At 46.7% G+C, this 15,379-nt stretch overlaps 2 protein-coding genes across 4 annotated transcripts in view; one reads left to right on the forward strand and one right to left on the reverse strand.

The window, feature by feature from the left end:
- Positions 1-49: 49 nt before the first annotated feature.
- TRMT5 (tRNA methyltransferase 5) lies at positions 50-6,093 on the forward strand. Of its 3 annotated transcripts, none has more exons than XM_018083046.1 (5): positions 50-105; positions 1,455-2,104; positions 2,483-2,607; positions 4,130-4,784; positions 5,786-6,093. In XM_018083046.1, the coding sequence occupies exons 2-5, from the start codon at positions 1,546-1,548 to the stop codon at positions 5,848-5,850; spliced, it is 1,404 nt and encodes a 467-aa protein (XP_017938535.1). In that variant the 5' UTR covers positions 50-105; positions 1,455-1,545; the 3' UTR covers positions 5,851-6,093. The 3 variants fall into 3 exon arrangements, with proteins under 3 accessions (XP_017938535.1, XP_008924072.2, XP_017938534.1); XM_008925824.2 differs by having other exon boundaries at positions 51-428; XM_018083045.2 differs by lacking the exon at positions 50-105 and adding an exon at positions 459-832.
- Positions 6,094-8,383: 2,290 nt separating this feature from the next.
- MNAT1 (MNAT1 component of CDK activating kinase) overlaps positions 8,384-15,379 on the reverse strand; it is a 110,410-nt gene continuing 103,414 nt past the window's right edge. Inside the window, exon 9 of the mRNA XM_029964153.1 lies at positions 8,384-9,617. Within this exon, the coding sequence (XP_029820013.1) occupies positions 9,497-9,617 (121 nt within the window). The 3' untranslated portion in view covers positions 8,384-9,496. The remainder of the gene's footprint in view (positions 9,618-15,379) is intronic.

Here is a 15,379-nt window from a genome sequence, read left to right on the forward strand (position 1 = left end):
CTCCAGCCAGAATACAGCGCGGGGGCGGGGAGTTTATTTTGTAGGCTTATCTAGAAGCGACGGGGTGAGAGGACTTGGCCTTAAGCTGCGCCAGGGGAGATTCAGGTTGGACATCGGGAGGAATTGCTTCACAGAAGGGCTGATGAGGCATCGGAATGGGCTGTCCGGGGAGGTAGTGAGTCTCGGTCCCTGGAGGTGTTTAAGGAGAGACTGGACGTGGCGCTCGGTGCCGCGGTCTGGTTGACACGGTGGTGTTGGGGCACAGGTTGGACTCGGTGATCCCAGAGGTCTCTTCCAACCACTGTCGATTCTGTGATCCTGAAGTACTGATTCAATAGTTTCCGTCTAGGAAGAAGGCAGATGCCCCAGGAGGAGAAACACAGGGATGCTCAGGCCTCTGGATGAGGGATTTCTCCTGTGCAGCAGACGTGAGGAACGCAGTGTTTAATTTCTGAGTCAACAGGCGAAGGAGGCGTGCTTTGCCAAAAGCCCGGCTTAGGGAAATGGGCTGGTTGGGAGATGCAGGGAGGATGGGAGCAGGACCAGCTTTGCCAGGGTTTGGGCACAGCAGCTTTGGGAAGGAGAGACTGCACAGCCTGGAACCCTGGAGGAGGGCAGTGGCTGAGGGAGGCAGGAGAACCAGTTTCATTTCAGAGCTGGTTTGCATCTTTCCTATCCACCCCTGATCTCAAAACAAGCTTCCCAAGAGGTCAGGAGAGATGCCAGCCTTGAGCACCGCCTAAACCATTGGTTCCTGCCTTGGAGCAGCAGATGCAGTCACAAAACTGGCCCTTTTGGACTATCTCTAGTGGAGGAAACAGTTTAGAGGAGGGTAAAGCCACTTTCAAAAGTTCCCCATCCCATGGATGAACTGTAGAATGGGGCTCAGTCACTGGAAGAGCCATTACTAATGCTCCCCTGGACCTTATAGGGAATACTGGATTTAATTAATGATCTTCCTGGCATGCAGCCCATGGAGCAAAGACACTGTGGAGTGTGTAACACCTTACACTGGGGTCTGGGAGGCAGAAATCACCAAAGAGTGATCATGACCACTAATGCTAAAAACTGTTTTCTAGCAACCACTGCTTGGTAATGAATTTTATCAGACACAGAATGGATCCAACAGTAGGATCGAGACAGTAGAAATCTTTCCATGTGGCTTACTGGGATTAATATCACATTTATTAGAACAAGGAGAGGTCATTGTTTTTTTGGCAGGAGGAGATTATCTTGCTGCTTGAAGTTAGTTGGTGCTTAAGCCTAAAAACACATTTGCAAAATAACAGACATTCGCAGTATATATTTTATAATAAAGAGCTTTACTAAACTATTGTGGATTGTTTGGTACAGATGGAAATTCTGGTTTAAGAGAACAGCAAATCCATGTGATTTGCAGCCTTTTTAATGGAATGATTACATAATGTCTATAAAATGAATAATTTCTCTTCTAGGACTTTGTGGAGATTTGGATACTCTGCCAGACTACTGAAAACTAATCATTTTAGGACAGCTGCATCAAATACATCATTTCCAGCAGTTTGGATGCTGTTGGCACAATATTCTGGCAGAATACCTGGGCCCTTTGTAGTAGTTAGAAAAAACGCTTTCTCCACGATGCCTGAAACTGTGGAGGATAAAGCTAATCCAGAACTGTATTCACCACATCCCGGAGTGCGTGGGATGACCCTGCTCAACAGAGAGGCTTTCAAAAGGACAGTTGTTGTTCCAGCTCTTAAAGTCAAGAAAGAAATTGTAAATAGTTTGCTGAAGTCCCTAAAACAATCGGTCCTGCAGCGTCCCGGTCTGAAGCGAGTGGTTGAGGATCCAGAAGATGAGGACAGTAGACTTGTTATCCTGGATCCTCATAAAATACCAGGATTCTCACTGGGAGAATCAGAGCAGCAGGTGCTGAAGGAGCTCAGTGTTGATCCTGAGGTGTCCAGGTATAACCTGGAGCTGACCTACGAGAACTTCAGGTCGGAGGAGATCCTGCGAGCGGTGCTTCCTGAGGGTCAGGAGGTCACCTCTGGGTTTAGCCGTGTTGGCCACATAGCACATCTGAATCTCAGGGATCACCAGCTGCCCTACAGACATTTGATTGGTAGGTAAAACTGCTCCTCTCAAAAAGGTAATTTGTATATTTCGTATATTTCCCAAAAGATATTTTATGAAGTGTCACTTGCACAAAGAAAACTTTCGATTGCTTTTTATTTTGGCTTTAAGTAGCCTTGTGCTGATGCTGTAGCTGTGCCCAGAGGGCACAGTTCTCTCCTCTCTCTGCACTGAGAACTGGCTCAGGGTGAAGTGTGTGCCTTAAAAAGGTGTCACAGCTGCAACCCTCCCTCAGGAGAGGGAGGTTGTTCCAACACACACTTACTTTTGTTATTTTTAACTGTTAACAGCAGGTTTGTTGTGGCTGTTGTAGAACATTAAAAGGTTGTGGTCCTGTAACCAGAATACCTTTTGCCCTTTCTTTCAGGCCAGGTTATAATTGACAAGAATCCAGGAATCACCTGTGCAGTGAATAAAACCAATATTATTGACAGCACATACAGGAATTTTGAAATGGAAGTGCTCGCTGGAGAGAAGAACCTGGTAACCAAGGTACAGGCCTTTTCCCCCTGGTATTTTAATTTTAATATGCTAAAACCCAAGGGCATCTTCTGGAAAGAGATGATGCAGGGATGCTGTTGAGACCACTCCTTTGCACAGTGCCCTTCCTGACACCTGTCTGAGCATCAAGGTTGGCTGTTACTTCTGCATTCCTTTGTCCTGGTCTGCCAAGGGCAAACTCAGCCATAGGGATCATGAAGACACGTATTCTTTCAAGTACACAGCCTAGATTTAATGCTGTGTAAAAGCAGCTGCAGTAAAGGTTTCTTACAGAGATACTAATGACAAACTTGTACTGGGGGATGTTTCTCAAAGCCAAAATATTCAGTGGATTTGATCTAAGAAAATGCAGGTTTTTAGTGTCACCAAGCCTTGTCCGGCGGCTGATATAGAACCTAAGACTTTGTTTTCAATCTGATTGGCTTTGCAACTCAGGCAACATTTTGCCTTTGCCTTTTTCCTTCTCTGACAGCAGCAAGACAGACCTCCTCTCTCCTCTGTCCTGACATTTATCAGGTGCAATCACTGTGTGACTGCCACGCATCCTTCGCGTAGGGTTTCTTGTCTGTAGCTGGAAACTTGGCCACGGCTCCCACAAAAATATTTTCCCTATCTGTGAGCAGTTTTGTACTTTCAGAAGAGAAGACATTAGATTACCAAATAAAAAGGCTGGATATCTTGGTAGAACATCCTGTACACGCACAGAGAAGGCAATTGAATTGTCAAGGCAGCAGCGAGGATCAAATATTGTGCAGATGGTGTTACCGTACACCTGGCACACCGTGGAGCTGCACCCAGCACTGCAGATACACTTCAGGATGTTTCTTGCTGGCAAAGCAAACGATGGGCTGATTTGGATCTGAAGTTGCTGTACTTTGGAGTCACACAATTCCAGCGTGGTGGTGCAAAGAGAGTATTATCTTGCATCCCATTCTCATCTGAATAAATACTGTTTCTTTTCAGGTCTGTTCTTAAGATAGTGGTCATTCCAAAGTTTGGGTTTGGATCAGTTTCCAGACTCTGTCACCTTGAGAGATGAAATACAGTATTTTTCAAGCTGCAGAACTGGCTCCCAGTGGCTTTGACTTTGGCTGAGGGTTCCTGTTCTTGTGCCGTATCATTCTCAGACGCTTATTTACTGTGTGGGCTCCTCTAAGGAGGGTTTGAGGCATCTTCCCAAAGTCTGCTTTCAATAAAGGAGTTGTCAGTCAGCCACAAAGCTGTTGAAAAGCCTCATTTTTTCTTATGGCCATTTTAAGTTGCTGCTTTTTTTCCACCTGGTGATTGAGACAGGCGTGAGCCAGTCATCGGGATTGACAGTGGGGGACATTCCTCATGGCAGTTTCTGATGAGCTGGATCTGGTTTTACAAGGTTCCTGTGTCCTACCAGTGGGACAAATGTTGATGTACCCGTTACCTTTCGACAAGGCACCTTGGTGTTTAGCTCTCTGAATTACTGATAATGCTTAAACCTGCCAGGCAATTAAACACGGAAAATGTTTTGGACTTTCAGGTCAAAGAAAACAATATTGTGTATGAATTGGACTTTTCCAAAGTGTACTGGAACCCACGCCTTTCCACGGAACACGGCCGTATCGTGGAGCTGTTGAAGCCTGGGGATGTCCTTTTCGATGTCTTTGCTGGGATCGGACCTTTTGCCATTCCAGCAGCAAAGAAGAAGTGCCGCGTGTTCGCCAACGACCTCAATCCCGAGTCCTACAACTGGCTCCTGCACAACTGCAGGCTAAACAAAGTAGACACCAAAGTGAAAGCGTTCAACATGGATGGCAGGGAATTCCTCCGGGGGCCGGTACGGGAGGAGCTGAGCAAAGAGCTCCCACTCATGAAGGAAGAGCAGAAAAACGCTTTCCACATAGTCATGAACTTGCCAGCACTGGCTGTTGAATTCCTGGATGTTTTCAGGCATCTCTTAGTTGGGGAGCCGTGCAGTGCTGCTGCCCTTCCCACTGTGCACTGCTACGGGTTCTCCAAGCACGAGGACCCGGCCAAGGACATTCAGGAGCGAGCGGAGGCGTCGCTGGGAACCTCCCTGGACGGGCGCTGTTCTACGTACCTGGTCAGGAACGTGGCGCCCAACAAGGAGATGCTGTGCATCAGCTTCCAGGTCCCAGCAGATGTGCTGTACAAGAGGCCCTGCCCTGATGAAGGTAAGGAACAACCCTCCCATGTGGCACTGGGATTTCAGGCTCCACCTTTTGCTGCCTCGGGCTGTTCCCACCCTGTGGGCCACTCTGGCCCGTGCGACAGCGACACTGGATTTGGGATGAGCGCGGAGGTGGCCGGCAGGGCCGAGTGCCTGCATGTGTGCAGCAGCTGCAGGGCTTCCTATGCTCCTGGAAACAGCAGCCTGCTCCTCTGATCCCAGCATGAGCCTCCCCAGAAACATGGGGGACTGGATAGGATCACCCCACAGGCCATAAAGCAGACCTTTATGCCTTGGGTTGTGTACTGGGGGAGGATGGGGACTCAGAGATCCTTGTGGGCCCTTCCAACGCAGGATATTCAGTGAGCCTGTGATCTAATGCCAAACAGTTTTCTGTTAGCTCAGGACTTAAGAGCTGGAGCTGCATTTTCGCCCAGAAAATGCACTTCCAAGGGACTGGTCCCAGCTCTGACCTTCTCCCTCATGCTCACATGGACTCAGTGTAGGGCTGGAGCCACCACATCAGCAGAGTCAGGTTCTGTGCAATTTAACTGAGACAGGTAGAGAGCTTCAGTGCTGAATTTGGTTACTTTGTGTTTTGGGTTTTTTTTTATAGTTAGTCATTTGTTTCTTGCAGTACTTGTAGAAACTGGTTGGTTTTCGTGCTCTTGGGCTTTGCAGCGTGTGACAAGGCTGCAGTTACATGAACTTAAGGAAAGGAGGGTTTTTTAAAGCTTTAATGCCATGAAACTTATTTTTATGCTGTTGTTGGGTAGCACTGAGATGTAGGTCAAAATCTATTTCCATACAGGTTTTTTGAAAGTCCTTTCTGGCATTTAGTAAAGATCCCCCATTACCGCTGTAACAGTTTTCGTTTGTGACTGTTAATCCTGATTTTAACTCTCATCTCTTCCTGTTAAATCCCTTAAGTGTTCCAGGGCTTGTGGTTTAGCTCGGTCTGTTTACTGCACATTAAATAACTTACTTTTTCTAACCTTTTCCCAGCAAAACCAGCCTCAAAACGTCTGTGTACCAGCCAAGGTTTTTCTGAAGAGAAGTTACTGAGCTGAAGACTGGAGTTGTGGTGACTACCTTAGTTTGTGTAAAGGGTATTTAGGGTGCCTCTGGTTTACCTGTTGAGTTATTCACAGCATACCTGTGTTACCCATCGAGATGCACAGTGCATGTTGCAGCTTTCCTTTGGGAGCCCTGCTTCCTGCATTTACCTTTTTCTTTTTTTAATTGTGGGATCGATAAGCAGATTGAAACTGTTGTTACTACAGAAAATTAAAACTTTGCTCTTTTGTAATAAATGTGCTTCAGTACTTCTCTGCTCTCTATTGTTTCACGCCCTGTGCTGATTCAGTGACACAGCCTGGGGTGGTTTTCTGCTGTGGCATTTTGATAATGTGCAGTTTGTGGGGAGAACAGAGTTTTATATTTTGCCAGTTCTAGGAAAGTGACTTATATAACCCCTGCCTTGGATTCTCTCTGACAAACATTTTGCTGTTTCAGAATATTGGATTACGGTGAGCAGATGCACAAGCAGCCCTTGTGTAAGGAAGATAACCCTTCAGAAACTTAACCTGAGATACAGACAGGGCCAAATAGCCACATATCCTGTGGGTTTGAGTAAAAAATGCTTTTGAACACTGAGATTTAGTTAGGGATTAGTTGACTCCTGACTTTGAGTTTGCCCACTGTAAGAGCAGGAAAGACTCTAATGCCTTTTGCACGTTTGCAGAATAAGAACATGTTTGTATTGAAGTGCCAGACTGAAACCAGCACCTGGAAAACAGTCCTCTCTTCCTGAAACTGTGTCCTCCCGTGGCTTTTGTGCCTCTGCCCTCTCCCAGCTCTCCCCCACCTCCAACTGCTTCCCTGCTGCAGTCCTGGGATGATCTCTGACTGGCTGCTTGTATTCTGCAGGGATTTGAAAAGCCTCTGCCTTTGATTTCCTTTTCTTACCCATCCAAACTATTGTTGGGCAACATGAACCACAAACAGTTTACTTGGCCGGGGAACTCAGCTCGCCCTCTCAGTGTCAGATATTTCCCCTCAGTCCCCGCTCCCAGCTCACGCCCAGCAACTCCCTTACCAGATGTCCGTCCCACTCCTGGCTCTGCTGCTGTGGCTCCATCCCTGAGCCTGCAGCCTGCAGGATGTTTGGTTCTCACCCAAGCACCGCTAAGGGCCGTGGGTTTGTTTTGCTCATGGCTCAGTGTGACAGCCTTTCTCTCCCTTGGCTCCACAGCCCGCGTTGGAGCACATTTATCAATCCAGAGGGAGAAGGCTGTCATGACTCACCCGTGCTGTCCTGAGCGCTGCCATGCAGATTCCTCCCTGGACCGCACTGCAGCCTGAGCCTTCCCCCTCTGGCCTTTGTGGTCTCAGCAGCTCCAGCTTGTGTGTCCTCCCAGGCACTGCTGCGCTGGGCTCTCACCCCCAGCCTGTGCTGCTGCTCTGCTGCTTTCCAGCTGCTGCCCTCTGCCTTTCCCATAAACATCTGACAGTGGCTCCTGTTCCCTGGAGTTCCCTCCACAACCGCTGCTGGAGTGACAAGGCCCTCGACCATTCTGGAAGGATGCAGTGAGCCTGTGAGCTCTGCTGCCACGCCTGACACAGACTGCAGGTCCCTGTGACTCTGCGTTGCTTCAGAGCCCAAATTCAGGGCTTCTTGGCACTACTGCACCAGCAGAGACCCGGCTTTGGTCACCACTTCTGGGTGGAGCAAGGCAAGTGCCTAACTGATTTCCAGCACGTGACTGAAACGTCCCAGGGCAAGGAAGGATTTGAGTCGGTCAAGGTTTTGTTCCCTTAAGGATTGAATGCCAGTGTTATTCCAGCAACATAACTTTGGTTTAGATGCAAGTCAGCAGATGATAGGTGGCTGTACTCATAACCAGGAGGTTTTCCAGATTCCTGTGCAGTTGCCACTTGTGTGTACAACCCTTCCACACGAAACACCAAATGAGGCAAGTTAATGAGTGTATTTAAATGATACATAATTAATATGTATATGCAATTCTGCTTTTGCTAGGGCATGACCTGAGCCTTTACAAACTGAATACAAACAGACCATTGGTGAGGTGCATCCTTACCAGTCTGGGTCAGCCTGGAAAAGGACAGACTCTCCTTAGTTGCTGCTACCCCCTCCCAGGGTCCCAGAGCTGAATCTCAAGAAGACTGCTGCCATCTTGTACCTGGCAACAGGATGTCAGGCACCTGTGACAGAAGGAAAAAAACTCCCAGGGACTGGAAAAACGGTGGGCATGTCAGCCCTCTCAGGGAGAGAGGAGAAGAAAGGAGAGTCCCAGGTGGGAAGCAGTGCTTGTCTCAGGGATGGATTCCAACAGAGGTGGCCTCTTGGCACTGCACCCCCAGTCCTACAGCACCCAGGCACAGGCTCTGTGTCCAAGGCCAGGCCCCCTGCCCCTTGCAGGGAGGTGCTCCACAGGCTGTGATCTTTTCACCTCTGCCTTGCACGTAACATTCCCTGTCAGCAGCTGTTCTGCCACAACCGGCAGGATTTCAGGGAAAGGGCAAGGGAAATTTTGCCACCTCCGTCTACTTTTCTTAATAAAGAAAGCACCAAGTCTGGAATAGAGCTTGTTCTTCTCTTTATTACAGCATAGAAAAAACACATCCATTTAGTGCACCCTCAGAGCAGGATTCAACAGCTATTAATGGATGGCCCATGAAACGTGGTCCAAGCTCCCTGTCCTGAGCAGTTTCCCATCTCCTGCAGTTTATACCCACTCATGGCAAAGTCCAGTTCTCCCATGGGAAGCCCAGCTCTGCTGCCATTAGTCAACATTCCACTACAAGGAGAGGGGAAGGAATACATGAAAGCAGCAAATCAAGTGGCAAGGGTCATCCCAAAAGCCAGGCAAAGGGATGTTCCCGCCAAAAGAAGCTCCTGAGTGCACAACAGAAAAGTTGCAAATGGAGCTGAACAGGAGAAAACAAACAAACAAAACCAAAACAAATAAACCCCCCAAAAAATAACCCCACAATTTTAACTGCTTCAATGACTCAGTCTTGTTTCTCAGACTGCTTCTAGAGGAACTCAGAAGAAAGACTTTCAGCTAAATATTGGTTTTCCAGGCAAAGGTAAGAACCAAGTGTCACCCAGAAGGAGTTGTGTCAGCATAGTTACAGGGTTTCTCATCTCATCCAGCTGGCAGGAGGAAAAACCCACTTGTCTAAACTTGGGGAAACTAGTTTTATGGGAAGAAAACGTAGGCTTGAATATTGACACTAAATGTTATAATCAAAATGGCATTTAAATGCTTGTGCAAATAAAACCCTGCAATAAGAGTAAAACCACAAACTTTAATAAAAAAGTCTGGCTTTATTTAAAAAAAAAATTTACAAGTGTATTTCTTTAAGCCTCAAACATACACAGCTGAGTTATTCACATCTCCCATTAGATGTGGCTTATTGCTTCAGCCTCCCTCAGCAAAGTGCCACATGACTAACGAGTTTCCCCCTCCACAAAAATGTATCTCACCATTTTACAAAGCTCTCGTGCAGACGGGCTTTGTTTTCTTCCCTTCAACACTCGAACACAGCTGGTTTTGCACAGAAAAGTGCACGAGAAAGCCATGGCAGCACGGCCATCGCAGAGGGCAGCGATTCTGCCCCAACCTTTGCTGGCTTGATCAGCTTCTTGCCCTGTTGGCTGTCCCTTGGTGTCAGGCCAGTGGTCCCTGGCTAACTGGGGTGCCAGAAGAGCCCACTGAAAGCATCCTGCAGGGCTCGGTGACAAGCCAGGGAAGATGTGTATCCCCCGGCGAGATCCTGCGGAGAGGCGGCTCGTACGTGGGTGAGGTACCTGCAGCAGAGAGCAGCGTCATTTTAGAGCAGGAATGAACACATCAAACACCTGTGTAGTGCACGGTATGGGGAGGTGGAGGCTGCTTCTGGGAGAAAGCAAAGAGATGGGGCTGCCCACTGCCAGCCACCCATGAACACAGCAGGATAAAGCTTCCGTGAGTTAAAACCAGGACGCACCTTCAGCCAGGCTGCCCCAGCCAACACACTGGGACAGCTCAGTGCCACAGGGCTAAGGACATTCACAGGTTTGTATTCTCTGCTTGCTCTGGGGGAGGGTTCATTTCCACCCTTCTGTAGTTCTTTCTAAGACAAGGACAACTCATAAGCTCTCGGTGCTCCCATGGGAACAGGAGGGCTTCAGTTCTGTCAGTTAATGCTGGTTCCTCTGACAACCTCAGGGCTGAGCTTTGTGCTCTCAGGCCTATCTGTGTCTGGAGCCTGCTGACACCTGGGGATCAGATCGTCAACATTTTGGCTAAAGAAGCCTCTAAACTTCCCCATGAATTAAGCATCACCATCCATTTGCAGAGCCATCTAATGCTCCCCCAGACCTGCCAGCCTGACGAGTTGACATGGAACCACGCTGCCTGTGCTGGCACACCAACACACTCTTGGCTCCCCTTGGCTCCTTCCAAGGGCTCCAACCCAGCCACACACGCCAAGAGCTCCCCTTAAAGGTGTCTGCTCAGGGGGGCCTGGATGGCCTTTTTCCACGGTGTAACCCTACGTGAGACAGGTACAAGACCAGATTCTCTACTAGTTTTGCACCAAAACGCCATCATATACACAGAGGGATCCACAGCCCAGCACGACAATCACCTCAAACCCTGACCCCCAGATACACCACCAGGAACAAGAAGTGCCTCTCCCAGTGGCCATCTGAGCTGCCCCACTTCAGCCAGCTGTTTTGATTCCTCACTTGGTACATGTTGCTCCTGGGAAGGTTGAGTCATTCCACCTCTGGCTTGGCAATTCAAGCATAAACTTGCAAAATGCACACAGCCTTTTATAATGTTATCCCGAGAAACCTAAAACAGCTGCACTTTTGGCAGGAAAATACAGGACCACCAGTAAAATATCCAAAACAGTTGCATCTTTTAATTTATGACTGTACACTGTTTCCATAAAGAGTATATAAAACAGGTCAGATTTTATAGGTAAGACATAATAAACAGTCATACCCATTGATGCCATAAATTTGCAGAAAAAGAGGTTACTGAGAAATGATTAAATACAGTTTTAAAAACTGTATTTCTTGCACCTAATAACTGCAAGGCACAGACATGAGCAAAGTTTCTGAGCGATTCTTGATGAGATGCTGAAGCTGAGACACCTAATTTGTCTCCTGTGGCCGAGCTGAGCTCTGCTGCTTTGGACCAGCTCGTGATGGAGCCCAACCCTCGCTGCTGGACATTGGTTCCCATTAGGCAGGAGGGCACAAACCCTTTTAATAGTGCTCAGTCCAAAGGGAATCTACAAACACAGCAGCAAACCTGGTCCCATCTCTTAACTTTCAAGGGGAAAGCTCCTGGTTTGTGGCAGAACACATTTTATGGTTTTAATTTTATTTTTTTTTTAACATTCTTGTTACTTGTTCCTTAATATTTCAGGAGGAAGATCTCATCCTTCCCAAAGGACTTTTACAACTGCTGTGGGAAAGAGGAGCTCCTTTCCCCAGCCAGGAACAATGGATACTGACAACAACAAATAATTTCCTTCGAAACACTAGTGTGAAACTACCTCCACCCTCCAAACTGGAGAGTCTTACAAAAATCAATTTCCATCTTGGATTCCACTTCTATCATATTTACTTCATTACACAAACTTCATTTTCCCCTCATGCATGAAACATGGGATTATTTTGCATTTCAATATTAACAAAGGTTGGTTGTGTCTTTCTCATCTTTTCTTACTTACCTATCGCTGAAAGGAGAAAAGCAGAGTCTATTGTTTCCCTTTTTCTAGGACATCTGAAACTGGAGCATTAGTTTCATAAGACAACCTGATTTACAGCCATTACAGCATTTGTAGTTAATTGGTGGGTGATCTCTGAAGCAACACAAAATCATTGCCAAAAAGGCTCAGATTGACTTTCACTGCACAACCTGCATTAATTCTCCTTACTCCTGTGAAATGAGCACGACCCGCTGCTGGCTGTCAAGTGAGGTCTTTATTTTCTTGTTAAGTATCTGAACTTACTGCTCTTGACCCATTTAATTGCTGTGGTACACCAGGCAATTGCAAAGAATCTGCCACGCTGAAGCCACACAATGAGAAGCGAATGTTTCGCCGGCTTTTCCACACCGATCCCCATCTGTGCTGCCCCAATCCAGCCATCCCCTCCACAGGAGAATCTCTCTGAACTGGATTCCTGGGGTTTCTGGCAGAGGTCAGCACATCTTTTCATGTGCACCTTTACAACAGCAGCAGGAAGAAGCGCTTGCCAAGTTTTATTTCCAAAAAGCCAAGCTCCGTTAGGTCTTGGGACCTGGAGGTAATTGCTCTCACTAGTTAGCAAATTCCAGCACACTGGGTCTGTTTTTCATAGGTTTATTTTAAGTACCTGTAAATCTTATAAGCAGAAACCAGGAAAATGAGGTTTGCTTTTTCTGGTGCACGGTTTTTTAATGTAACTTGTTTTTACGGAGGGCAGACTAAACTCTGAAGTTAAAAAAAAGGTCTGCACTATTATTTTTGAGCAGGGCTAAAGGGCTGTGTGTTCCCTGCCCCACAGTTTCACACTTCCCATTCCCTGTAATGCTGAATCTTCGCTTCAGGCTCTGCCCAAACAAGCCCCCTTTCCTTACTGCAGCCTTTGGATGTTGATCTTCCCCATTAACCTTTCACATCAGTTAAAACACGTCGTATTTTGTTCTTCATGAGCCTTCGGGGGGCTCATTCCTGACCTTCAGTTTCTCATCACTGTGGAGTGGAGGGAGGGGGGGCAGAAAAATAAGCCTCCTGTTTTTAAGGAAAGAGGTGCAATTCACACTCGGTGTGAAGGCTCAGAATCAAGCTGGTCATTCCTGAGAGCAGGTTTTCTCTTGTGTTTTCTCTTTTCCAAAAGCTGTGTCACCATCACTTCATTGGGAAGGACTGGGACAGCTGGAGAACTATGTAGTGGTGCTCAGCATGGCAGGGGATGTAATTCCCTGTGCCTTTCCAGCCTGGCCCAGGCAGCCTCAGCATCCTTTGGTGCTGCTGCTTTTGAGAGCCAGAGAATCCAAGGGCAGATCAGTAACACGTGAGACCACTGGTAAACGTCCCCCCACTGCTCAACAGGGTGGTCTTGTTTCAGAGAAACTCAGGAAGGACTTCAGAAACCATCAGAGAGGATGGAGAAAGGACACAATCAAACCCGGCTAAAAAAACAACCAACCAAAACCCAAACAAACTTAACCCACCCCCCCCAAAACAAACAAACAAAAAGAACCAAGATGCCAAAAACTGCCCATAGCACGTCCCTTCACCCACCCAACTGAAAGTATCAGTGCTAGGAATTATTTCACACAATCTTCCCCGTCTACAGAAGGTAAATACACTCCCACTGGCATTTCTGCAGATGCACCGCTGGAGGTACATGTGGAATAACTTGTATTTGGCACACAGATTTTTTTTTTTCATCTATTAGGTATTTTATGGGGGTGAAGAAAAGAAAAATCATTCACAAGTTGTTTGACAGGGAAAAAAAAAAAAGAAAAAGATAATGTAATTCTATTCCACAGAATAGATTTACTGCTCATCTGATTATCTGCAGTATCCAAGACAGAAAGTAATGGGGCAGACATTAGATCTGGGAAATTTTCCAGATTTGTCATTTAAATAATAAATAGTGGTTGCAGGAAAGCGAGCAAAATACTCCAGTCTGGAGAACTGTGTGAAGCATTAGCAAGGCAGTAGCATAGGCTGCTGCATTCCTGAACCTTTCTGGAGACACTCTTTTCATTAGATTTACCAAGGCCCTGGGATGAGCTATCGCTGCATTACTCAGAGCAAGCCTGGAGAGACTGGGTCTCATCAGACAACAGAGGCACAAAGAAACTGGATTGTGTCTGGCCTGTTTTTTGTTCAGGAATGTGCAGTCTGGGTTACTCTATAGTCCCTGAGCAGGTACAAACTGAGCTCCTCTGCTCAGCTCTGTTTTTGTTTGAACCAGTCAGCTCTACCACAGTCAGTCCATGCAGCCAAACAGGATTTGTTTATAAAATGAGCTGAGTTCGTTGCTGTTCTCCGTTAAATAGCCCCGGGAAATTCATTTGGGAACAGGCCTTTGCTGGGTGTTATTCAAATATGGTGTGGTTCTCCCTGTCTTGGACACTGCAATGTCTAAGGCAGGGCAAAAACACAAGACACAAAGCTGGTACTCAAAGAAATCCAGAACAGCAATTCATCCTTCCATGGAGTAGCTACAAGCTTGATCCCAGGTCCTCAAAAATAAAAAAAAATAGTCTTCAATGTATTTTAGCAGACACTATTTGGGCACTATTATTGAATTTAGATCTTAACAAACCCATTAGCTATTACTGGTGTCAGAAATTTCTGCTGAACACCAGCCAACACAGCCTGTTCCAACCTGGAATGCAACTTTAACACAGCCATAAACTCAGCAAGGGCTCCTCCTGAGTCCAGCTCAATCCCTCTTTGCACCGTGCCCGAGGTCACAGTGCCAGCCCTGATGGCACTGAGGCACCTGCCCTCAGCCACTCCTCTCCTCCACCCTCCAGACAACAAGAATAAAATGGGAAAAAAAATCTATTTAATAGCTGCAATCACGGGGGGTGTGTGGTGGGGGGTGGTGTTCTATTATTTGTTTTGGGTTTTTTTCCCCAGTGCCTCTGAGTATTCAATTGCAGCAACCAGTGTGAATGTCTAAACAATGCTAAGCATGATGAGGTCCAAATACAACAGACCCCAAGGCAGAGAGAAAAAGAATATATTTTTACCCAGGTTATGGCACCTTATAGACCCAACACAACCCATAATGCAGGGGTAAGGAAAAGTCACTCTAAATACCACAATACAGTTTTGGCTGCTGAAAAATCCTACCAAGGACAAGTGAGCCACCACAGACACCCCTGCAGGCCCAGCAATCCCACCTGCAGACAGCAGTGGTGTGCAGGCAGCTTAGTAAACCAGTCTGTTTTGTTATTATTACTAACACTGCTTAGCTGTGCTAGTTTCTGAGGGCTTAAAGAGCAGAAACTGCTCACCAAGGTGTCAGATGAGTGCCAGACCCTTTTCCATTTCCCACAAACCTGCTCAGCCTATTTCACTTCCCCATGCCCCAAGAACCTCCTGCAGAACCATCTTAATTTCAGTTTCCAACACGGAAAAGTTAGTGCCTTCATCTTGCAATAAACTCTTAAACAGCAGATGCCTTCTGACTCTAATGGATCTCTATTTGCTTTAGTTATGGATTACAAAAACCTCCTAATTGAGAGTTTGAATTCATGGCTCCTAGAACTCTTATTTCTCTCTTTTAGGTCGTCTAAGGGAAGAATTCTTTTCTACCAGAAATAAAATTTCCCAGTAGAAAAGCCAGGAACCCCCCCAACCCACCAAATCAATACAAGAAATGCAGGACCTCTAGTGATTCTTTTTAGCCTCCTCCATCTGCTTTTTCTAAATAGCAATTTGTTTCAAATGCTGTCAGACTATGTCAGGGAAGGAGTGTGTGGTGAAACAAAGTACTTCAAAATTAAAACACACCTCAGTTAAGATGGAACAGCACAGAGCTCTGCTACTAGACACTGAAAGAGG

This window comes from Manacus vitellinus, unplaced genomic scaffold, assembly GCF_001715985.3.
Source record: "Manacus vitellinus isolate BGI_N305 unplaced genomic scaffold, ASM171598v3 scaffold_6_pilon, whole genome shotgun sequence".
Lineage (NCBI taxonomy): Eukaryota > Metazoa > Chordata > Aves > Passeriformes > Pipridae > Manacus > Manacus vitellinus.